Here is a 25,331-nt window from a genome sequence, read left to right on the forward strand (position 1 = left end):
AGAAGTTCCTTGGGCAACTTCACCTTTGCCCGTGCGTTAAGAGTGGCAATTCTCCTGAAGAGTTGTGATGGTCGGTCGTCTCCGAGTTCGCTGTGCTGGATTTTCTTGTACAGCTCGTTATCGGTCTTGGCGTAGTGTTTCCTCAAGATAGTCTTGAGGGCGGCACACTTGTTTCCCTTCAGTGGTGAACTGACGACGTCACGGACAAGAGCAATGACGTCCGTCGGTAGTGCGGTAATGGATGCTCCGAAGGCTTGCTGGTCCGGCACGTCACTCTGTGTGTGTTGGGGGGGGGGGGGCTAAGTATGCCTCGGCGTGAAGTAGCCAACTCTCCAAGTCATGGGAGAAACTGGGAAGTTTAACCTGTGAGCCTACCATCTTCCTGGTTGTCCTCACTCGGGGTCACCACTTTGCCGTGGTTTGGTTCGGACAAGCCAGGGAAATGAAACTAAGGCACACAAGAAGTAATGTATGCATGAATTAAATGTATACAGGGGTAGAAGGTCCGGGCGGGTGAGAGCCAGTCTCGTGGGCTGGGAGCGAAGGGCCACTTGAAGCTTGGAGATGTCGTACCCGAGGCGACTTGCTGGAGAACTATGGACTACTTAGGACAGACCACCCGCTCGCGCGGGATCAGTTTTTGTGGGAGAAGAATGTCTGTGAGAAAATGAAAAGATAGTAGTGTATAAAAGAGGGCTACTACCAATAAGCGCTTTTTGCATGGGCGATTAGCTAAGGGGCGGTTGATGGTGGTGGCTTGGGAGAAATGGGCAGGGAGCTTGGACGGCAGCGCCGACGACTGCGATTAAAATCACCAAAAGTTGAGAAAATGGTAGGAGGCATAGTAGTAGAGAAAGGTTGAAAAACGGAAAAATATTTGGTAGAACTGCCCACATCCTTTTGATGCAAATTATCAATATTTTTTCAATTTCAATTGCTAGGCCGTGATATATTAGTCCCTATAGATCCCTGTTCAATTAAACTTTTATTGGCTGCCTGCTCATTTCTAATAATTTTAGTAGTTTGGCGGTTGTAGGATGAATCACAATGAACCTCTTTTTAAAAGCCTGATGCCACCCTTCAAGAGAATTGTTAGTTCTCGGCAAATCACCATTGACTCGAAAGTGTGGACAGACCATATATCAACATCAAAATTGGTCTCCTTCACCGTCCTCTTTGGACTTTTCCCAATCACGCCCTTTCAAAGTATACTAGAAAATCACTTAATAACTCATCAGTTTCAACGTCTAACCCATATAATAGAGTCAAGCAGCCCATCCGATTCGCCTGTCTGAGCCAAGAGGAACCACCCGTCCTGACCTTAATGGAGGACCAAAGAAGCGTGGTGCTAATCCCAGGGAAGAACCTCAGTACAACCACAGCGCTAGGGCATCACTCAGCCTCCAGCGATGATATAACAAACACGTGGGTTAGTGACCCATAACGGGATTGGATGGCTATTGACTTAAAAAGCTTATTTACCCTTATGATGGTTTTCATTTTACTCCATGTGGGTGTCTAGCACGCACTCTTCACTCGTGAGTCATCAGTGGGGAAACTGGCTTAGTTGCCGATAATCCGATTATGAGGCAGTAAGTACTGGGTTACATGGTACCAGTCAATGAACTCATAAATGAAAAGAAAATAGAAGTTCTATATATACACTTTTGTGTGCTTCGTTGTTTTATTTACAAAACACTTATGTGAATACCATAGGAATCATATCATCTCGAATATTAACTAAATATTACATGATACAGATACAAAAAGTACTTGTAAACAACAGAAAAGAAATCATTAGTAAAACGCGAAATGAAGACTGTGTTAGATTACTAGACTAAAAGCCAGAGCAGAAGCAACATATAATTTACAGTAGAAAACAAAGCCATTTACATTAGGCTAGCTAAGGGAACATACTCTTTGCACATTGTATATCATCCTGGCAAAAATATGTATAGTGAATACAAGATCATTTATAGTAGTCCTTATTGCTTAATGCAGCCGATCCTGGATTTTTTTCGTTTGTAACTAAAGTAATTATATATCTTGTACAGTATTAATTAACGGTTTTTTTTCCAGATAGTCATAAATTTACTATCATTAGATGTACGTCACGCTAGGCTGAGAAGGCAAAACCGAGGCTGTCTACAATTCATCTTTCGTTTTTCTCTCTAGCGCCTCTACGAGAACCTTCTGGGCTGCAAGTCCCAACCAAAAGTCCATGCGCTAGAAAAAATAAATAAAATATTAATTAAATAAATATACAAAACAAATAAACTACACACACACACACACACACACACACACACACACACACACACACACACACACACACACACACACACACACACACACACACACACACACACACACACACACACACACACACACACACACACACACACACACACACACACACACACACACACAAATCTGTAAAAGAATTATCAAAAGTAGATGGGTAAAGTATTTAGAAAAAGAAAGTACTAAATCCAAGGCAATTTGGATTCAGACAAGGACGATCATGCGTCACCAATTTAATATGTTTCTATTCAAGGCTAATAGGTATAATACAAGAAAGAGATGGATGGGCTGATTGTGCATTTCTAGACCTAAAAAAAAGCTTTTGACAAAGTACCACATAAGAAGTTACTTAAGAAATTAGAAACTGAAGGAGGAATACAGGGCAAACTGCTGAAATGGATGGAAGACTTTTTGCAAGAAAGAAAAATGAGAGTAGTGATAAGAGACAAACACTCTAACTGGGATGAAGTAATAAGCGGTGTTCCCCAAGGAACATTTTTGGCCCCAATAATGTTTGCTATATATATTAATGATATGGATAAAGAAATTGAAAGTTACATGAGCTTCTTTGCAGATGACGCAAAACTGTTAAAAAAAGGTGAACACGGAAGAAGATTGTGAGTCACTACAGAGTGATCTCAATAAAGTATGGGAATGGAGTAGGAAGTGGGAGATGGAGTTCAATACCAAAAAGTGTAGTATAATGGAATTTGGAAAAAGCATAAAAAGAAGAGAAGGATCATATAAATTGGGATAAGAAGGAATAAAAAAAAGTAGAAAATGAAAAGGACCTGGGAGTCATTATTATGAATAATATGTCACCTGAGAAACATATAGATAAGATTTTTGGAGAAACTTATAATTTAATAAGAACAATCAAAGTGGCATTTTCATACCTGGATGAAGAAATGGTGAAGAAAATTCTAATCACTTTGATAAGACCAAGATTGGAATATGCAGCAACGATGTGGTCACAAAAAAAAAAAAAAAAAAAATGTATAACAAAACTTGAAAGAATACAAAGAGCAATTACAAAATTGGCACCAACACTCTCAAAACTATTATATGAAGAGAGACTAGCAAAACTTGAGCTACAGACACTAGAGCAAAGAAGAGAGAGAGGAGATTTGATAACTATTTACAGAATCATGAAAGGCATAGAAATTATTGATAGAGAGGATCTAATAAAATGGGATTAAAGAAATACAAGAGGACACGGAAAGAAAATCAAGAAAGACAGCTATAGAAGGATCTGAAAAAGAACAGCTTTCCTCACAGAGTAATAGACATTTGGAACAAGTTAAATGAGAAAGTAGTGTGTACAAAAACAATACATGAATTTGAAAATAGTTTAGATAAAATATGAAGACGGGACCTCACGAGCATAGCTCCCCTTCCCGTAAAATACAACTAGGTAAATACAACTAGGTAAATACACACACACACACCATTTATTTATTTTTATATGTCTATTTATGTACGCATCTAGTTATTATCTATCTGTTCAAACGGTAGAGTATTTATTTATCTATCTAATCATTTGTTGATTACTGTTTATCTATTTACTCATTTGTTTGTCATCTATTTGTTTATGTAGTAAAGCATACTTTGCCTTCAACTGACCTCCTTCCGTGAGTTTTTCTCCATGAAGGGCTGCGATTCGATTACTAACCGAGACAAGGGCGAGCGACGAGAGGCCTCCCATTTGAACCATAGAGAGTCATCAGGAGTGGGGTCTCTGAGGAAAAGAAAAAATGTACCCAATAAAACTCACATTTAATCAAAATCTAATATTCTAAAATAAATAGAATATACGGAGGTGTATTGTAGATGAAACTGTCCGGGAAAGGAAATATGATATATTAATTTCGAACAACGTAGAAGTAATGTAAAGTTAATTGGAAAGGAGATAAAAAGAGATGTAAATAAAAAAAGTAAAAAATAATGGAATGCTATGAGACATAGGGAGAGGCAAAATAAAGGTTTTAAAGATCTAAGATTCTGTAGAGGAGTGAAAATAAAAAGTGATAAAGATTCGAATTAAAGAAAAAAAAGGGGGGGGGGGAGATGAAAAATACAAACCATGACACAAGGAAAAACAGGAGAAAAATTAGAAGATAAGAAACACAAAACCAACAGATTGATATGGGTGTCACAACTTTGGCGTTGTAACACACTGCTTAGTTCTTTCCATTTTCTTTCGTCTCTTTTTCAGCCCCTTCAGTTATTACTTTTCCTTCGCTCTATGGAAGCGCTGGAAGTCTTGGTATTTTTGCTCACCCTTCTCCCCAGCAACTGTTGTGAGAGTTTAGCGTTAATTGGTCGCAGTGCCTTATCCAATCTAAGTATCTTCTATTTATTCAGGAATCTCTCTCCCCCACCCTCGCCTTCCAAGATGTCTTCGTAGGCTCATGATCGAAGTCATCACATGTGTTATCATGTTAAGATTGAAATGTCTTAACTTCTCAATTAGTTGAACTAATTCACCATATTACATTCTTGTATCCTTGTACTTTGTGATTATGATTGATACAGTTTACCTATGTATTACCATTTGATCTTATTACTCATTACTTTGGTTGGAGGGTCCGCTGCGTTACATAACCCCCCCCCCCACCTGTGCTTGCCACTTCTCGTCTAGGCTAGTGTCCCTTTCTCGTAACTAGTAACTACCTCACAAAATTATTAGAAATGCCTCAACTTCTGCCTAGGCGTTGCGTCGCAATCCTCTCGCAATTTAACGATTGGAAAAAAAGCCCGCCGAAAAACAGCGTACTGTGCCTCATGTTTGTTGCCGCTGGTATCAGTTCGTGGCAATAGGCACGCGACACTCCCATAGAACACGTCCTCTGAGGACCTTGCAACCTCGCCAGTGAACAAATACCCACGAACATGAACAAAATATTCCCATCGTTGGCCATCGCCAATCGTGTTGCAGAGACTCGTGTTTAGTGTGCCCTGGAACTTACAGAAACAAGAAAATGTGCTTCGTGACGTGCCCCGAAATAAGAATCTGCAAGTTCAGTCAGAGGTCATTGCCAACCCCACTCCAGTGATTCAATACGTGGAACTTACGTGATCAGGAAAATTTACTTCTAGAATGGGATCTGCGCACGGATAGATCGACAAAATTGGGGAAATGAAACCCCTGGGCTCGATATCCCTCCCCCGCACGTGTTCGGTTCTGTCGACTGAGGACAGGCTTGATTCCCGCCGCCCCTATGTGACGCATGAATCCACGATTATCAAAATCATCCTGTTCAACTGAGAGCATCCACTCATTTGGAGACATCACCAGTCAGTGCACTATTAGAGGAGATAACGAAGGAATAACCAGAGGTAGGCAGTATAATATTTTAGCTAGGTCTTACAGCGCGCAGGGCTAGCCAGGTAGGAAGTCTCCAACCAAATACGTATGTTGTATCTGGTCCAGTTAGTTGGTGATAAGTGAATTACTGTGAAATAGTATTCATGATAAATTTATTAAAGAAAAAACTTGTTGAATATCAATTGCATGCCACTGATTGTGGAGACATATTAAATCATAATAACATCAGTGTAGTATTTTCTGTTTAATTAGCCCTAGGAATGTGATTTACACGAGTTTTCTCCCCCTTTTGAGAAAAATTTCTCTGGTCCTTCGAAATTACACGCTTGGATTGAAGGGAGCGTGTAACTAAGCTGTTACTGAGCTAGTGACTCCGGGGAAGATTGACAGTCGGTTTCGGTTCCGCACTTTTATTTTCAAGACACTGGTATACAACACACGCGAGTGGGCCGGCCGAGCCTTAGAAGGATACTGACCTTGACCTGACCTCACACCCGCCTTAAATACCCGCGGGGCGTACCGAAAAGTAGCGCCCCACTGGCTGAGGCAGGGTTGCCGTGCGTAGCCCGAAATTGTGCTTTCCTACGGATACAAATACATGTAGTACAGCCGTAATGTTTCCTTAACCTACAAATATTCACTATGAGGCCGAAGGCCAGCTGTCTGTCCTCTCATATTTACACTTATTGTCTCGCTCCTTACTGCAACGGCGATATTACAAGCCGAAATACTGCGTAGAAGCACATGTTGGGAACTCCGTTCACCACAAGCGTACGTGGTCCCGGCCGGCGTCTCAAATTTCCTGGACTTTGGCTCCCAACTGCAGCTATCCCGCTTCACCAATTTCCCAGTGTATAAGAATTCTCATGCCCCTCAACCACCTCGTCCTCCTCCCACTGTCCAGGGACTTCGGGACAATAGTTTTATATATATATATATATATATATATATATATATATATATATATATATATATATAACTTGGAAGGAGCTGGTAGTGCAGGGAATGGGGACAAAAGTGGGAAGACGAGTGGTGAGATTTTTGTAATACTTGTTAGGTAGAAATGTCTTTAAAATAAAAATTGAGAAAGAGGTGGACAAATTCGTGCGAGTTAAAAAAAAATATAGAAAAGGAGAAATTATGCTTTCCGAATATATACCGGCTGGGGGTATTGGCTGCATGCTTTTGTGGCAAAGTACATGCAGTTGATACTTTAGATCTGTATGTGGCACCCCTTTGGACCAGAGCCACACATCATTTTGTCTGTGATAGAGGAAAACTCTGTTCATAGAGAAATTATGACACTTTTAATATACTGCTACTGTCCCTCCGTTATGCTGTCCCCCAACCCCTTGTTACTGTCCTGTACCCTTTCTCTGTATATTCATTTCCTTTTATTTTGCCTACCCTGTGGTGGGGAAAAATAATGCTACCACCAAGTTTTCCCACTTGATTTGTAAGAGGCCGCTAAAAACGAGACGGGGGATGGGACTAGGAGTCCTGCTACCTGTAGCCCCAAAGGGGACATTCCTAAAAAAAAGTAAAGGCATAAGAGGGTCTAGGAGTTTTCCAACCAGTACCCTAAGGTTTGGGTCTTTTAATGTGCGTGGATGTGGTACAGATGAGAGTAAAAGGGAAAAGATAGGCAGTATGTTTGTGAGAAGAAAGATGGATGTGTTGGCATTGAGTGAATCTAAGTTGAAAGGAAGGGGGGAGTGTGAGTTTGGGAGTGTAGTTGCGAGGTTCTCAGGAGTGAAGAGGGAACAAGGGAGAGAAGGGGTGGCAATACTAGTAAGTGAAGAGATAGGTCAACGTGTAGTGGAGTGGAAGGAGTTTTTTTCAAGGTTGATGTGGATGAAGGTGAAGCTGGGAAAGGAGATGTGGGTTTTGTAAGTGCGTATGGGGCCGGTAGTGAGAAGAGTGTAGAGAAAATGGAGACTTTTTGGATATATTTAAATGAGTGTATGGAGGGATTAGGGAGAAATATCAATGTAGTTGTATTGGGAGACCTTAATACTAGGGTAGAAAATGAACCAATAGATGGAGTGATTGGGAAATATGGAGTTCCAGGAAAAAATCGTTGTGGAGAGTTGATGGTGGAGACGTATCTCGAAAGAATGTTGATGATAGCAAATACAGTGTTTAGGAAGAAAGTCAAGCATAAGTATACATGGGAGTGGGTGGTGGATGGAAGGGTGGTAAATAGAGCGTTAATGGACTATATAGTGGTGACTAGGAGTATGGTAGGAAGAGTTAAGGATGTACATGTTCTAAGGGGAGAGGGTGGGGGAATATCAGATCGTTTTTTGGTGGAAGGTAAGTTGAGAGTGGGGAATAGGTGGAGAAAAAGGAACTGCTTAAATGAGAAAGAAAAGGAGAATGGTATAAGAAGAAGCTGAGAAAAGAGTGGGAGGGAGTGAAGAATAGAGTAGAGCTAGGAGTGGAGAAGGAATGGGGATGGTTTCAAGGAGGGAGACACAAAGTGTGCAAAGATGGTGTGTGGAACAAGGAGGACAGGAGGAAATAGAAGGAAGGGTAGTGAGTGGTGGGATGAGGAAGCAAAGAAATGTGTAGAAGAGAAGAAGCAGGAGGCTTTCATAGAATGGTTACAAATTAGGACGAAGGAATCACATGAGAGGTACAAAGTAAATAAAAGAGAAGTAAAGCATAAGATAAAGGAGACAAAAAGAGGAGAGTAGATGTTAAATGGGGTAAGAGTATGACAAAAAAATTGAAAGTGATAAAAAGATCTTTTGGAAAGAAATTAAGAGAGGAAGATGAGGCGAATCAAGTAGAGAAGAAAAGGTAAAAGGTACAGATGGAGAGATGATAATGGAAAAGAAGGCAGTGAAAGGAAGATGGGCAGAATATTTTAGGGAGTTGCTAAATGTGAAGGAGGATAGGGAGGGAAAGGTAGTTGCAGTGGGAGGTGCTAAGAAAATGACAGTGGTGAATGAGGAAAATGGAGGAGAAATAAGGAAGGATGAAGTGAAAGCAGCTGTTAAGATGATGAGAGCAGGTAAGGCACCTGGTTTGGATGGATGATATGCAGAATGTCTGAAAAAGGAGGTACAGTGATGGTGGACTGGCTGGTGAGGTTATTTAATGTTTGTTTAAGAGAGGGTAGAGTGCCGGAGGACTGGAGGAGTGCATGTATAGTTCCACTTTACAAGGGAAAGGGGGACAAGTGTGAATGTAGTAGTTTCAGAGGGATCAGCTTGTTGAGTGTAGTTGGGAAGGCTTATGGGAGGATCTTGATTGAGAGGATTAGGAGAGGAATAGAAGGAATAATCTGTGAGGAAAAGTGTGGTTTTAGGACAGGTAGGGGTTGTGTAGATCAAATTTTTGCAGTAAGACAGATATGTGAGAAAACTATAGTGAAAAAGTAAGGATATTTTTTGGGCTTTTATGGATTTGGAAAAGGCTTACGACAGGGTAGACAGGAAGGCACTGTGGGAGGTACTGCAGATATATGGGATAGGAGAAAGCTGTTAGGAGCAGTCAAGAGCTTTTACGAGAGTAGAGAGAGCGAATGGTATGAGGTAAAGGTGGGACTTCGTCAGGGATGTGTTATGTCACCCTGGCTGTTCAACTTATACATGGATAGGGTGGTGCGAGAGGTGAATGCAAGAGTGGTGGGTCAGGGGTTGGAGATGGTCAAAGAAAATGGAGAAAAGTGGGAAATAAGCCAGTTGTTGTTTGCTTACGACACTGCGCTTGTAGCAGGATCAGAGGAGGGATTGAGGAAGTTAGTGACAGAGTTTGGGAAGGTGTGTGAAAGAAGGAAGCTGAAGATAAATGTGGGTAAATGTAAGGTGATGGGATGTACAAGGGGAGAGAGTGGCAGGAAACTGGAGGTGAGTATTAAGGGAAAGATACTGGAGGATGTGGATAGTTTTAGATACTTGGGTGCGAATGTGGCAGGAAAGAGAGGAGTGGGGGTGGAGGTAGAATGTAGATTGAGAGAAGCGAGTAAATGCCTTGGTGGATTAAAAAGTGTAATGAGAAATAGACATTTGGGAATGGATACTAACGGCCGTCTTAATCTCAATTTTACGATGAACCAAGCCCACTTGTCCTGGGTTCGAGTCTGGGGACAACTGTCGGAATTATTTGATTGACATCGTCGTCATTGGCGATTCTAATTAGGTATTACAACGACGAAAGTCTATCAAGGATACGTACTAGCTTCACCACTACCTACAAGTGGGCTTGGTTCTTCGTAAAATTGAGATTAGGATGGCAGTTAGCAGTAGACTCAAATCCTGCGGGAATTAGATTAACCCCGAGATTGCAGAACCATATAGTCTAAGTAGCGTAGTCGGTAGGAGCATAGTTCTGCCAAGATGCCATTCCTGGGTTCGAGTCCGGGGACAACTGCTGGAATTATTTGATTGACATCTTCGTCATTGGCAATTGTATTCAGATATACTGTATATATATACATATATATATTATATACATGTATATATATATATTACAAAGGATTACAAAGGCGGAGCATGCCGACAGGAGACCTTTTGATCCATATCTAGGTCGGATGCCAAAAAAAAAAAAAAAAAAAAAAAAAAAAAAAAAATATATATATATATATATATATATATATATATATATACATATATATATATATATTAATGATAAATTAAAACCATAATAAGGTAAAAATAACAAATAAAATACATAAATAAATGCATAGGTATAGTTGAATAACAAACAAACAGGTAAATAGTAAATGATTATAAATTGACATATAACCAATAATAAATGAAAATCAGACAGACAAATTATAACAAAACAAAAACAAATAATATAACATAAATTATAATCATTACAGCATCTTACTTAGGTATTTATCTAAATGATTCTTAAAGCTTTGAACTGAACTACATTGCACTACCTGTGCAGGAAGTTTATTCCATTCATTAACTACACGGTTGGCAAAGTTGTTTCTACCTACTTCCAAATTGAATCTATTTCCGGACAGTTTGAGACCATTGTTTCTTGTCTGATTCTCATTCAATGTGAAAATTTGGTCACTTTTGATGTTGTCAATTCCCTTTAAAATCTTAAAGACCTGTATCAAGTCACCTCTGAGTCTACGCTTTTTTAGGGAAAACAGATTCATGTGCTTAAGTCGATTTTCGTATGATTTATTTTTGATATTTGGAATCAGTTTTGTGGCTCGCCGTTGTACTTTTTCCAGTCTGTCAATGTCTTTAATGAGATTCGGTGACCATACGGAAACAGCATATTCCAAATGTGGACGAACTAACGATTTATATAGCTTGTTAATGAGTGATGGACTTTTGAAATCAAAAGATCGCGCAATCAGTCCCAGAATCTTATTTGCTTTCTCAGAGGCTGAAATACACTGCTTGGATGATTTGAGGTCGTTACTGATAATTACGCCGAGATCTTTTTCACTATCCACTTTTGTTAACGAATTGCCAAATAACTTGTAATCGTACTTACTGTTATTTTTACCTATGTGCATTACCTTGCATTTACTTGTGTTAAATTTCATTAGCCACTTTTCAGACCATTGCTGTAATTGATCTAAATCTTCTTGAATATCTAATTGGTTTGAGTGATCATTTGCCACTCCGCACAGTTTTGTATCATCAGCAAATTTGGAAACAGTAGATTTTAGTCCAATGTCTATATCATTTATATATACTATGAATAGAAGTGGCCCAAGAACGGAACCCTGAGGAACTCCACTTGCAACACTTTTCCATCCAGAAGTTTTTCCATTTAAAACAACTCTCTGTTTTCGACCTTTTAACCAATTACTAGTCCAACCTAATAGGCTACCACTTATTCCATGCAAAGCTAATTTAGTAAGTAGTCTTTCGTGTGGGACGGTATCAAAAGCTTTTGCAAAGTCTAGATATATTAAATCTATATTGTTTCTTTTGTCATATATATATATGCTCCAAGTGAAGACTGAGGTGAAAGAAAATATGAAACTGAAGATGAGGAACGACGATGACTTAGCAAAGAGGAAAACTGCGTTGACGTGAGGATGGCTCAATCGTTTCCTCTACTCTTTCAAAGTTCTGTCAGCAACCTTTTCTGAACGAGAGACTGTTAAAAGAGTGAAAGATATATAAATGGCATGGGAAAAGTAAGGGAGAAGGAAAAAGCAGGGAGGAAAGAGATGAAAGATAGAAAAGTAAAAAAAGCTATGGATTTGTTGAAACAGACAAAAATAATGTATAAGTAAAAGCCCTCGAATCGTTCTTGAAAGGAAAAATGAAGAATGGAGGGAAACGTGCGACAGGAAAGGAGGTAGTGAAAAGTATAAGATCGAACACGATAGGCCTAGGCCTCTTTCAAACATATCTGATTATGTATGTCTTACCCTGTTGCAGCAAAGTTGGTCCAAAGGGTCACCATTATATCTCTGACGGCGAGATCTGTGGCGTCGTCCAGGGTTCCGAATTCGCCTCCTTCGAAGAAGTAGACAAGGTCGTCAAAATGGATGACCCCTGTAAGTGTGTCAAAATATCTGTTGATTTCAAACATTGTTACATTGCAGTAATATTTTTGCAGCTGTCTCATCTCAAATACTCTATATACAGCGTGTTTTCTGTTGATTCCATGTGTTTCTTGACACCCATAAATTGAATTAACATGATTTTAAGAAAAAGGTACATCTGAAATTTATTGGAAGTCATATTTACTCGACGACGTAAAGTTACCCAGGGGAAAAAAATAAGCATAAAAATGTAAGCAGTTAGTAGATATCAAAATAAGAGTAAATAAACTAACATGAAGAATAGAATGTGAGATGAAAATTACATATTCAAATAGAGTGATATCGCTTCACGCAGAATAAACCCCATGAAATGACTACAATCAGATATGTTTGCATGCTTGTGTATGATGAAAACAGGGTTTACGCACATTTCTTCGCAAATGTACCACCGATCTGGTCGGCTACAGAATTTTCCCCTTTGTGTCGGAATTCATAGATAAAAACAGGATGATACCGGCTGTGGAGCTCCGACGACACGTCGATTCCCACATTCATGACAGAATCAGTGTACATCTGTTTTGAAAAAAAAAAAAATCGTAGAATAATCGTGTGATTAGATCAAGAGACAAAGAATAGGTTATTCAGACTATCTTGGCATAGATAGTAATGTAAACTTAACATTTCACTGAAGAAAAGTATATCTATATACCAAAGACTTCTTCTCCCTTGGAAGGGAGGTAGCAACCCAAAGGCACTCACCCACTCCCACCCATTCCACCCCCATCTACCACCCTTGTTTCACTCTCATTTTAGCTCCTAGTGGATGAAGGGTCATAACTGTCTCCTGGCCACTGCCAGGATCGGCAGTGCTGCAAGACACAGTACATCCACTGCAAGGCCGCTCCACTTAATCGGCGACCTTCTACCCTCCTCTCTGTCTCCTTATGCGGAAAAAAGAGAAGACAGGGAGAAACATCTTCTGGCTGCGTAAGAATATCATCCATATACAGCCATTCTTCACTCACCCCTATACCCTACCTTCCCCCTTCCTTGTTCTAAACCAATTCTCCTCTTGCTCAAAGCCCCTTTCACCACATCCATCCATCTCATCCTCGGTCGTCTCTTCAAGTTCACTTTATCCACCTCTGCCTTCCACACATCTTTTGCAAATCTTTATTCACTCATTATTTCCATGTGTCCAAACTATCCCAATATTCTTTCATCAGCCCTATCTGCCATCTCCTTGTCCTACCCCTCTCTCCTCCACACCTCTGTTCAACTTTGTAACCCCTGTCATACTTCTCAGACACTTGATCTCAAGCACATTTAAACCCCACCACACTGCCCCTCTCAAACTCCAAGTCTCCGCCCCATACAGTGTCGTCGGCACAATCACCCCTTCATATAATATTCTCTGCATTAATTCCTAGTTGCCTATTTCTCATTACATTTTTAATCCCCTAAGGCATTTACTTGTTTCTTTTAATCTAAAATTTGCCCCTACATCCATTCCTTCATTTCTTGCTACATGCGACCCCATGCCTCTCTTAGGACTCACTTCCAGCTTGCTGTCATCCTCTCCCCTCGGATATCTCATCACCTTACTTTTACACACATTTACTTTCAACTTTCTCCTATTGCATATTTTCCCAAACTCCGTCACTAACTGCCTTAAGCCCCCTTCTGACCCTGCCATACGGGCAGTGTCATCCGCAAGCAACAACTGGCTCATCTCCCACTCCATTATCTTTGACAATCTCCTGTATATTACCCTTGCAATTACCTCCTGCACCACTCCATCCATGTACACATTGAATAGCCATGGCGACATGACAAATCCCTGATGCAGCCCCACTTTACTTAAAACCATTCGCTCTCTCTATTTCTAACACAAGCTCCATTACTCTCATAAAGAACTTTTGACTACCCTTAACAGCTTTCCCTCAATCCCATATATCTACAATACCTCCCACAGTACCTTCCTGTCTACCTTCTCTTAGGCTTTTTCCAAATACATAAAGGCCCCCAAAATTAACATATTAAAACACGAAGAGGTAGGGTGCGGTCAGTTGTGGGTTTTTTACGTGTTAAACCTGATTGCTCAGATCATTGCCTCATTTTAGCAATCGCGCAAGAGGAACACATGAACAGAGACCTTATCAGGAATGTCATGCTTGACGTTGCAACTACATTATTCTTTCCATACTTGGGAGAAATATTTCACTTTCAGTCTGTAAAGATTAATATCATCATCATCATATCTTATTGCACCATTGCTGTATCCATAGAAGAGCGATGTCGTTTAGTTCCTTTAGGTTCTTGATCTGAGCATTTGGGTCCCCGTAGACACCCACGGAGGATAAGGTCCATGGTCCGGGGTGTTTTGCTTACAGGTTCTTTGAAGGACAGCGTTCTGTCAAGAGTGACGCTTCGGTAGACTGGATGTGGGCGGTTTTCCAGTTCTTTATTAACCCATCTGATTTTTAGTTTCTTATTTACTTGGTGGTTATTAAGGTGGAAAGCACACACCTTCGTTTTGCCAGGGCTTGCGTTGAGGTACTTTTTTGTAGTATGTAGAAAGAACTGTCAGGGCTTTTAATGATATTTCTCTATTGTGACGAAAGAGCCTGACTGTGTGGCGATGCTGAGATTGTCTCCATATATGAACCTGTGAATGTTCTAGAACTGCGGCTGGTCGTTTGTATAGATGTTAAACAACATAGGGACCAGCACAGAGCCTTGTGGAAATACGTTGTTTTGCACCCTCATATGCTTCGTCTGCCATTCATTTCTACAAAGAATCACCGATTGACAGTGACTATTATGAGCACCAAAATCAGAGTGCAATAGATGAAGTAATTTTTCTAAACCACTCACTCCCTTTTAGAAATGGTTTTGTAAACTATCCGAGTCGATTCCGTCATCGTAATATTCAGATTTTGATTAAAATACGTGTTTATAAAAGTGGATTTCCGAAGATTCTCAGGACGCGTAGCCATTCATCAAGCATCGGCGGAACGTCATAGTAGTCAAACATTGTATCTAGATAATAGCGCTTTGGAATTTATTATTGCGTACACATTCGCGGTTTCTATTGAAAAATGTCGCAGAATTGAACTGAATCTGAAGAAGAAGAGTGACAGTGCTGTTCATTCATTATCCATCCAGCCATAAATATCTGAACCCATAATATGATGCCAAATGTCAAAAGATGACCAGGAAATGACTGAACATGCCGAAGTTGACCTTCTTGACGATGATGATGAAAACGGGATGTCCGTAGTGAAGAAAGTAGAGAGGAACAGGATCAGGAATAGGAAAACCAGAGATACAAGACAGAAAGAATAGGGAATACTGACTGGTATGTCTAGGAATAGGTTAGGCCTAAAGCGAAACTAGGTAATCTTATTCTTAGTTAGTGTTAACCTAATCAAGAATTGGTGATGTGGCCATCGGCCTAACCATGACTTTACTCACTCACCCCATACACCCCTGTCCGGGCCAGGGGTGGGGGTCTGGGGATACTCATAGGCCTTGGCCTAGTGCCAGTCATGACAATCTCAGTCTCATGTCAAGTAAGCATAGGTTGACAACACGGGCCACAACTTGGAAGTGTTGGTACAGTCATATTCAGCCCCATGGTCTATCATAGGGCTTAGGCCTAGGCATTTCATTTGTGTAGGTTGTTATGCATATTTTGTGTATGTGCAGAGATTATGAATATTCGTTAAAATGTGCAGCACCAATAATGAATTCATAATTGGGCGCACAGATAACAAATCCATTAGATATGCACACATTACTTAAGCTAACCTTTTTACGAATTTTCACAATTTGTGCATGTCAAATGGATGCGTTATCTGTGCGTCTAATTGTAAAATCATTATTGGTGCTGCATGCTTTATGAATATTCATAATCTATGCAGATTAACAAAATTTAGATTACATAGGTTACATAGGCCTGTAGCCTATTAGCTGGGGGGGGGTCTCTTGCGTGCGCGGAACGCTTACTAAGTTACTCTACAGAATCATGAACTAGACCATAAGAAATGACAAAAAAAGATCAGGTAGACTTTTGCTGCCCGGTAATAACTGAGAAATTTAATGTTTTTTATGTAGCCCTTTTATATCCAAAAAAGACAAAACTTGCATGAACGTATGTAACTGAAATTGGCATAGTCTTGCTTAAGGATAAAATTAAATTAAATTTATAATTTTGAGATATGACAACGATGAGATATTTATTGTGACATAAATGGGTTAAATTGGACTATCAAATTATGTAACCAGTATAAACCTATGGCCATATACAGTATATATATATATATATATATATATATATATATATATATATGCATGTATATAATGTGTGTATGTATATATATGTATATGTATATATATGAGAGAGAATGCGGGTGGGGAAGGGCAAACGAAGATGTGTTAGGAAAGGAGTTTATTGCCCTAACGTTGCGACCAACTTGGTCTTCTTCATTTGTCTGAAATAATAACGTTGCGACCAACTTGGTCTTCTTCATTTGTCTGAAATAATCTTAAATATGTATATATATGTATATATATATATATTATATATATATATATATATATATATATATGTATATATACACTGAATGGTTCCTAGTGATCAATTAATATCTTTTTTCAACCACAAATCACTTTTAATTCCATGCCATCGCAGTCGAGACTGAGGAATCGCTCGATGGAAGCATCCGTTGGAAATTGAAACGTGGACGAGCCGAGGATTCGAACCCAGCTAACCCGTAACAAAAGTACAGTGACTTAAACCAATACGCTATCAAGAGAAATATAAGTTGAGTACGACTTTCTTATATTTGTATGTTCGAATTACATACACCTACACGAAATATCGCGGTCAACCCACCTCCGCTATGATAGGGCATTTAGCTAGCATGTGCATGTGGGAAAGTTTATGCATACATACGTTTCCCTAAATTTAAGTTTGATAGCAACAACATTTCGTAGGAATGGACAACAATGGTTTTTTTTTTTTTTTTTTTTTTTTTTACCTCTGCTTAGAGTTTTGAAAGAAAGTGTCAATTTGTGCACTTAGACCTTTAAAGATAAATGTCCTGTGATTCACTGTGACGTAAGGAACCGTGAGGTCAAGAAAGCCTGCGCCTGTGATTTGTTTGGTCTCGTATTCACCCTCGATATATTGTGTCAGGTTCAATACTATGCTGTAAGGATAATGCTAATTCGCGACTCTGCTATTGACGCTCTTCAGAAGCCGTTGGTTATAGCTTCCACTAACACCCACTCATGAGTAGTTTACTTTTAAGACCAGACTCCCTCTGGGATTGCAAACTGCATCTCCAGAGATTTTCGCCGTTAACAAACGCTTCTTGTGTCCCGCACTCCTTATTTTTGTCTCGACTTTTTTCGTGCCAAGCTCAGAGGTATCTTTTAAGGGAATCGGAATCTTCCTCAGTGCGTCCAACATAATTTTTCCGATTAGCTTGCTTGTTTTCGATAAGTGTCTTCACACAAATGTTTCATGGTTCTAACCTGCTTTAACTCATGGACAGTCCCAAACTACCCAAGGAGCATCAGGATAAATTGCATACATAGATTGGTAATGAAAAAGGTAAGTTTACAAAATGAAGGTATTAACTCATTGACATTTATATAAGAAAAGAACTAAGTTTTATTGCGACTGTATATAAACAGACATCAGATACCTACCTGCGAGATTATGTCTGCATTCTGTTCGTCAAAATTGACGCCCCCAAGGAAGTGTTCAAAGGCATGTCGTACTTGCTCTTTGGCCTCCTGGTGCGTCGGAGCCTTGTAGGCCATTGTTGCGACTACGTGGGAGAAGTTAGCCAGGACACTTTCCCTCAAATTCTTACGGGTAAGGATGTCTGGATGATGTGAGAGAAGATAGAACTTAGCTGACGTGGATGAGCACGGATGAATATGCCAGAAAAGCACTGTTTATGACAACTGAGTTTTTGTATTGGGGAGGAACTTTTTCAGTGTTTTGTTGGCGTGAAGAAAATATGATTGCCTCATCTTACTAGGCCGCTCCATAAAATCAAGTGCATGCGTCTGCTTACAGCAGATACCGTAATAATAATGATAATAATAATAACAACAACAACAACAACAATGATAATAATAATAATAATAATAATAATAATAATAATAATAATAATAATAATAATAATAATAATAATAATAATAATAATAATAATAATAATAATAATAATAATAATAATAATAATAATAATAATAATAATAATAATAATAATAATAATAATAAAATAATAATGATAGTAATAATCATAATAATGATAATAATAATAATAATAATAATAATAATAATAATAATAATAATGTAATAATAATAATAATAATAATAATAATAATAATAATAAATAATAATAATGATAATAATGATAATAATGATAGCAATAATAATTAATGATAATAATAATGATAATAATAATGATAATAATAATTAATAATAATAATAATAATAATAATAATAATAATAATAATAATAATAATAATAATAATAATAATAATAATAATATTAATAATAATAATAATAATAATAATAATAATAATAATAATAATAATAATAATAATAATAATAATAATAATAATAATAATAATAATAATAATAATAATTATAATAATAATAATAATAATTATAATAATAATAATAATAATGATAATAATAATAATAATAATAATAATAATAATAATAATAATAATAATAATAATAATAATAAGAAGAACGATTATAATAATAATAATAATTATAATAATAATAGTAATGATAATAATAATAAGAAGAACGATAATAACAATAACATAATTATACTATTATATTATTATTATCATTATTATTATTATTATTATTATTATTATTATTATTATTATTATTATTATTATTATTATTATTATTATTATTATTATTATTATTATTATTATTATTATTATTATTATTATTATTATTATTATTATTATTATTATTATTATTATTACTATTATTATTATTATTATTATTATCATTATTATTATTATTATTATTATTATTATTACATATAGTCCAAGATGATTAAAACCGGAGACCACAAATAGCAGAAGCTGTTTTAATTGAAAAACTAAGACCACCCTTAAACACACAGCAGAACCATTTGATACTTCCCTCAAAATAACGGTCTAGAACACCATAGTGACGTTTTATTACAACAGTCACGGACGAAAAATCACAGCTCACTCGGTGAGGTCATTTCTCACTTGTGAACATATAGTCCAAGATGATTAAATCATTCACTATTACCACCCAGCTGAAGAAGAGGTAAGAGATCTCGAAATCTACAGATACTGGTTCCCAGATGAATATCGGAAACTTCTGTTCCACATTGAACAATGAGGAAAAAAAGGTCTTCCGCAATTTTGAGCGATCAGCAACACAGATCGTCAGCGGCTATTCAATTTAACAAGTTTGATTCCTAAATTCGGCGACCCTCCCTCTCCGTCCCCTCATGCAGAAAAGGAGAAGATTGGGAGAAATTCCTTCGGGCTGTGTCAATTTTTTTTTTTCTTATATATACTTCCTCACCCCCATCCCCCACCCACTCCCCCTCATGCATCACAGCATCATTCATACACAACCATTCTCCATTCATCCCTTCTGTCCTCTCCCGTCCTTGCTCCACAGACATTCCTCTCTTTTGTAATGCCCCTTTCACCCCATCCGTCCATCTCATCCTAGGACGCCCCCTCATATTCACTCCTTCCACCTCTGCCTTCCACACCTCTTTTACTAATCTTTCTTCACTCATTCTTTCCATGTGTCCAAACCATCCTAATACTCTTTCATCAACCCTCTCTCCCAACTCCCTTTCCAACCCTGTTCTCCTTACCTCCTCATTTCTCACTCTATCTAGCCTAGTAACCCCAATCATACTTCTCAGACATCTCATCTCAAACAAATTCAAACTCCTCTCTTCCTCTCTTATGTTCCATGTTTCTGCCCCGTACAGTGCTGTTGGCACAATCACACCTATATAATAATAATAATGATAATAATAATAATAATAATAATAATAATAATAATAATAATAATAATAATAATAATAATAATAATAATAATAATAATAATAATAATAATAATAATAATAATAATAATAATAATAATAATAATAACAATGATGATAATAATAATGATAATAATAATAATAATAATAATAATAATACATATATATATATATATATATATATATATATATATATATATATATATATATATATATATATATATACATACATATATATGCCAAGGCTTTTTCCTCCTTACAAGGGAGGTAGCCAAAAAGGGAAAGGCATAAAATCATTTCCACCCATTCCATCCCTGAATACACTCTACACCCCTCCACCCTCTCTCTTATCTGAGCACCTCCTGGATGACGGGTCATCCCTGCACCTTGTCCACTGCCCCGGGTCAGAAGCAGTGTCGCAAGATACAGCACATCCACAGCAAGACCGCTTCATTAAATCGGCGACCCCCCCCCTCTCCGTCCCCCCATTGCATAAAAGGAGAGGACGGGGAGAAATCCTTTCGGGCTGCGTCAAATTTTGCTCACACATACTACCTCACCCCACATACCTCCGCCCATTCCACCTCATGCAATCACAACATCATCCATATACAACCATTCTCCATTCACCCCTGTCTTCTGTTCTCTCCCGTCCTTCCTCAACAGACGTTCCCCTCTTCCCCAAAGCCCCCTTCACCCCATCCATCCACCTCATCCTAGAACGTCCCCTCATGTTTACTCCCTCCACATCTGCCTTCCATACCTCTTTTACTAGTCTTTCTTCACTCATTCTTTCCATGTGTCCAAACCATCCTAATATTCTTTCATCAACCCTATATCCCAGCTCCTTTTCCACCCCTGTTCTCCTCCTCACCTCCTCATTTCTCACTCTATCTAGCCTAGTAACCCCCATCATACTTCTCAGACACCTCATCTCAAACACATTCAAACTCCTTCTCTTTTCTTCTTTTATGTTCCATGTTTCTGCCCCATACAGTGCTGTTGGCACAATCACTCCTTCATACAGTCTCCTCTTAGCATCCATTCCCAAATGTCTATTCCTCATTACACTCTTTAATCCACCAAGGCATTTACTCGCTTCTCTCAATCTACATTCTACCTCCACATTCACTCCACCTTTAACTACCACATTTGCACCCAAGTTTCTAAAACTATCCACTTCCTCCAGTCGCTCTCCCTTCATGCTCACTTCCAGCCTACTGCCACTTTCACCCTTTGTACATCTCATCACCTTACTTTTACCCACATTTATCTTTAGCTTTCTTCTATCACATACTCTCCCAAACTCTGCCACCAACTTCCTCAATCCCTCCTCCGATCCTGCAACAAGCGCAGTGTCGTCCGAGAACAACAGCTGGCTCACCTCCCACTTTTCTCCATTTTCTTTAACCATCTCCAATCCTTGACCTACTACCCTTGCATTCACCTCTCGCACCACCCCATCCATGTATAAGTTGAACAGCCAGGGCGACATAACGCATCCTTGACGAAGTCCCACCTTTACCTCGAACCACTCATTATCTCCATTTCCAATCCTGACACAAGCTCTACTATTCTCATAAAAACTCTTGACAGCTCCCAGAAGCGTTCCTCCTATCCCATATATCTGCAGTACCCCCCACAGTGCCTTTCTGTCTACCCTATCATAAGCCTTTTCCAGATCCATAAAAGCCCAAAAAACATCCTTCCCCTTTCCTATAGCTTTCTCACATATCTGTCTTACCACAAAGATCTGATCTACACAACCTCTACCTGCTCTAAATCCACACTGTTCCTCACCAATTACTCCTTCTGTTCCTCTCCTAATCCTCTCAATCAAGATCCTCCCATAAGCCTTCCCAACTACACTTAACAAGCTAATCCCTCTGAAACTACTACATTCACACTTGTCCCCTTTTCCCTTGTAAAGTGGAACTATACAGGCACTCCTCCAGTCCTCCGGCAGTCTACCCTCTCTCCAGCAAACATTAAATAACCTCACCAGCCAGTCCACCATCACTGTACCTCCCTTTTTCAGACATTCTGCATGGCATCCATCCAGACCAGGTGCCTTACCTGCTTTCATCATCTTAACAACTGCCTTCACCTCATCCTTCCTTATTTCTCCTCCATTCTCCTCACTCATCACTGTCATTTTCTTCGCATTCCCCACTGCAGCTATCTTTCCCTCCCTATCCTCCTTCACATTTAGCAACTCCCTAAAATATTCTGCCCATCTTCCCCTTACTGCCTTCTTTTTCATTATCATCTCTCCATCTGCACCTTTTACCTTTTCTTCTCTACTTGATTCGCCTCCTCTTCCTCTCTTAATTTCTTTCCAAAACATCTTTTTATTACTTTCAAAATTTTCTGTCATACCATTACCCCATTTCACATCTGCTCTCCTCTTTGCCTCCTTTACCTTTTGCTTTACTTCTCTTTTCTTTTCTTTGTACCTCTCATATGACTCCCTCATCCTATTTTGTAACCAATCTGTGAAAGCTCGCTTCTTCTTTTCTACAACCTTCTTTGTTTCCTCATCCCACCATTCACTACCCTTTCTTCTATTTCCCCCTGTCCTTCTTGTTCCACACATCATCCTTGCACATTTTATGACTCCCTCCAAAACCATCGCCATTCCTCCTCCACACCCAGCTCTCCTCTATCCTTTACTCCCTCCCACTCCTCCTTCAGCTTCTTCTTGTACTCCTTCTCCTTTCCCTTTTCATTCAAAGAGTTCACTCTAAGCACCTCCCTACCTTTTCTCCCTTTCCTCTTTCTCCATCTATCCTCCACTTTCAACTTACCTTCCACCAAAAAATGATCTGATATTCCCCCACCCTACCCTTAGCACATGTGCATCCTTAACTCTTCCTATCATAATCCTATTTACCACTACATAATCCATCAACGCTCTATCTACCACCCTTCCCTCCACCACCCTCTCCCATGTGTACTTATGCTTGACTTTCTTCCGAAACACTGTATTTGCTATCATCAACTCTCTTTCTAGACACATTTCCACCATCAACTCTCCACTACGATTCTTTCCTGGAACTCCACATTTCCCAACCACTCCATCGATTGGACCATTTCCTACCCTAGCATTAAGGTCTCCCAGTACTATTACATTGATATTTCTTCCTAAATCCTCTATGCACTCATTTAAATCTATCCAAAAGGCCTCCCTTTCTTTTACACTCTTCTCACTGCCAGGCCCATATGCACTTATAAAGACCCACATCTCCTTTCCCAGTTTCACCTTCATCCACATTATCCTTGAGGAAACCTCCTTCCACTCCACTACACGTTTACCTATCTCTTCACTTACTAGAATAGCCACCCCTTCCCTCCCTCCCCCTCTCTTCATTCCTGATAACCTCCCACTTACACTCCCAAACTTACACTCACCCTTCCCTTTCAACTTAGTTTCACTCAAAGCCAACACATCCATCTTTCTTCTCACAAACATACTACCTATCTCTTCCCTTTTACTCTCATCTGTACCACATCCACGCACATTAAAAGACCCAAACCTTAGGGTGCTGGTCCGAAAACTCCCAGACCCTCTTATGCCTTTTCTTTTTTGTTTAGGAATGTCCCCTGTGGGGCTACAAGGAGAAGGATGCCTAGTCCCAATCCCCGTCCCTTTCTTCTCGCCTCTTACGATCCAAGTGGGAATACTTTATGGCAGTATTCTTTTCCCCCACCACAGGGAATACCCCCACCACAGAAAAAGAATACTCAGAGAAATGGTACAGGACAGCAACAAGGGGGACAGTCGTAGTATAAAAGTGTCATCATTTCTCTATGAACAGAGTTTTCCTCTATCATAGAGAAAATGATGTGTGGCTCTGGTCCGTAGGGGCGCCCCATATAGACCCTAAAGTATCAACTGCATGCTACTTTGCCACAATAACAAGCAGCCAATACCCCATACAAGTAATAATAATAACAATAACAATAATATCAATAATGATAATAATAATAATAATAATAATAATAATAATAATAATAATAATAATAATAATAATAATAATAATAATAATAATAATAATAATAATAATAATAATAATAATAATAATAATAATAATATTGATAATAATAATAATAATAATAATAATAATAATAATAATAATAATAATAATAATAATAATAATAATAATAATAATAATAATAATAATAATAATAATAATGATAATAATAATAATAATAATAATAATAATAATAATAATAATAATAATAATAATAATAATAATAATAATAATAATAATAATAATAATACATACATACATACATACATATACATATACCAAGGCTTTTTCCCCCTTACAAGGGAGGTAGCCAAAAAGGAAAAGGCACATAATCACTCCCACCCATTCCATCCCTGAATACACTCCACATCCCTCCACCCTCCCTCTTTTCTTAGCACCTCCTGGATGACGGGTCATCCCTACACCTTGTCCACTGCCCTGGGTCAAAGCAGTGTCGTAAGACATAGCACATCCACAGCAAGGCGGATGTTTTGGAAAGAAATTAAGAGAGGAAGAGGTGGCGAATCAAGTAGAGAAGAAAAGGTAAAAGGTGCAGATGGAGAGATGATAATGGAACAGAAGGCAGTAAGGGAAAGATGGGCAGAATATTTTAGGGAGTTGCTAAATGTGAAGGAGGATAGGGAGGGAAAGATAGCTGCAGTGGGAAATGCGAAGAAAATTACCATGATGAGTGAGGAAAATGGAGGAGAAATAAGGAAGGATGAAGTGAAGGCAGTTGTTAAGATGATGAAATAATAATAATAATAATAATAATAATAATAATAATAATAATAATAATAATAATAATAATAATAATAATAATAATAATAATAATAATAATAATAATAATAATAATAATAATAATAATAATAATAATAATAATAATAATAATAATAATAATAATAATAATAATAATAATAATAATAATGATAATAATAATAATAGTAATGATAATACATACATACGTACATACATACATACACCAAAGGGTTTTCCCCCTTACACGAGGGGTAGCCAAAAAGAAAAAGGCATAGAAAACATCCCCACCCATTCCATTCCCTACATATTCCACTCCCCTCCACCCTCCTCCCTCC

At 38.3% G+C, this 25,331-nt stretch overlaps 1 protein-coding gene across 3 annotated transcripts in view; it reads right to left on the minus strand.

Annotated features, from left to right (window-relative positions):
* Positions 1-1,658: 1,658 nt before the first annotated feature.
* Positions 1,659-25,331, minus strand: part of LOC143039883 (putative inactive carboxylesterase 4) — an 84,160-nt gene continuing 60,487 nt past the window's right edge. For 2 of the 3 annotated variants that reach the window (XM_076210200.1, XM_076210199.1), the window contains 5 exons: positions 17,835-18,013; positions 12,542-12,686; positions 11,997-12,123; positions 3,928-4,042; positions 1,659-2,226 (listed from right to left, as the gene is read on the minus strand). In XM_076210200.1, coding sequence (XP_076066315.1) covers positions 2,146-2,226; positions 3,928-4,042; positions 11,997-12,123; positions 12,542-12,686; positions 17,835-18,013 — 647 coding nt within the window. In that variant the 3' untranslated portion in view covers positions 1,659-2,145. The remainder of the gene's footprint in view (positions 2,227-3,927; positions 4,043-11,996; positions 12,124-12,541; positions 12,687-17,834; positions 18,014-25,331) is intronic. The other variant, XM_076210201.1, reaches the window with a different exon arrangement.

This window comes from Oratosquilla oratoria, chromosome 27 (genome assembly GCF_046742065.1).
Source record: "Oratosquilla oratoria isolate Oo_2021 chromosome 27, ASM4674206v1, whole genome shotgun sequence".
NCBI classification, from domain to species: Eukaryota; Metazoa; Arthropoda; class Malacostraca; order Stomatopoda; family Squillidae; genus Oratosquilla; species Oratosquilla oratoria.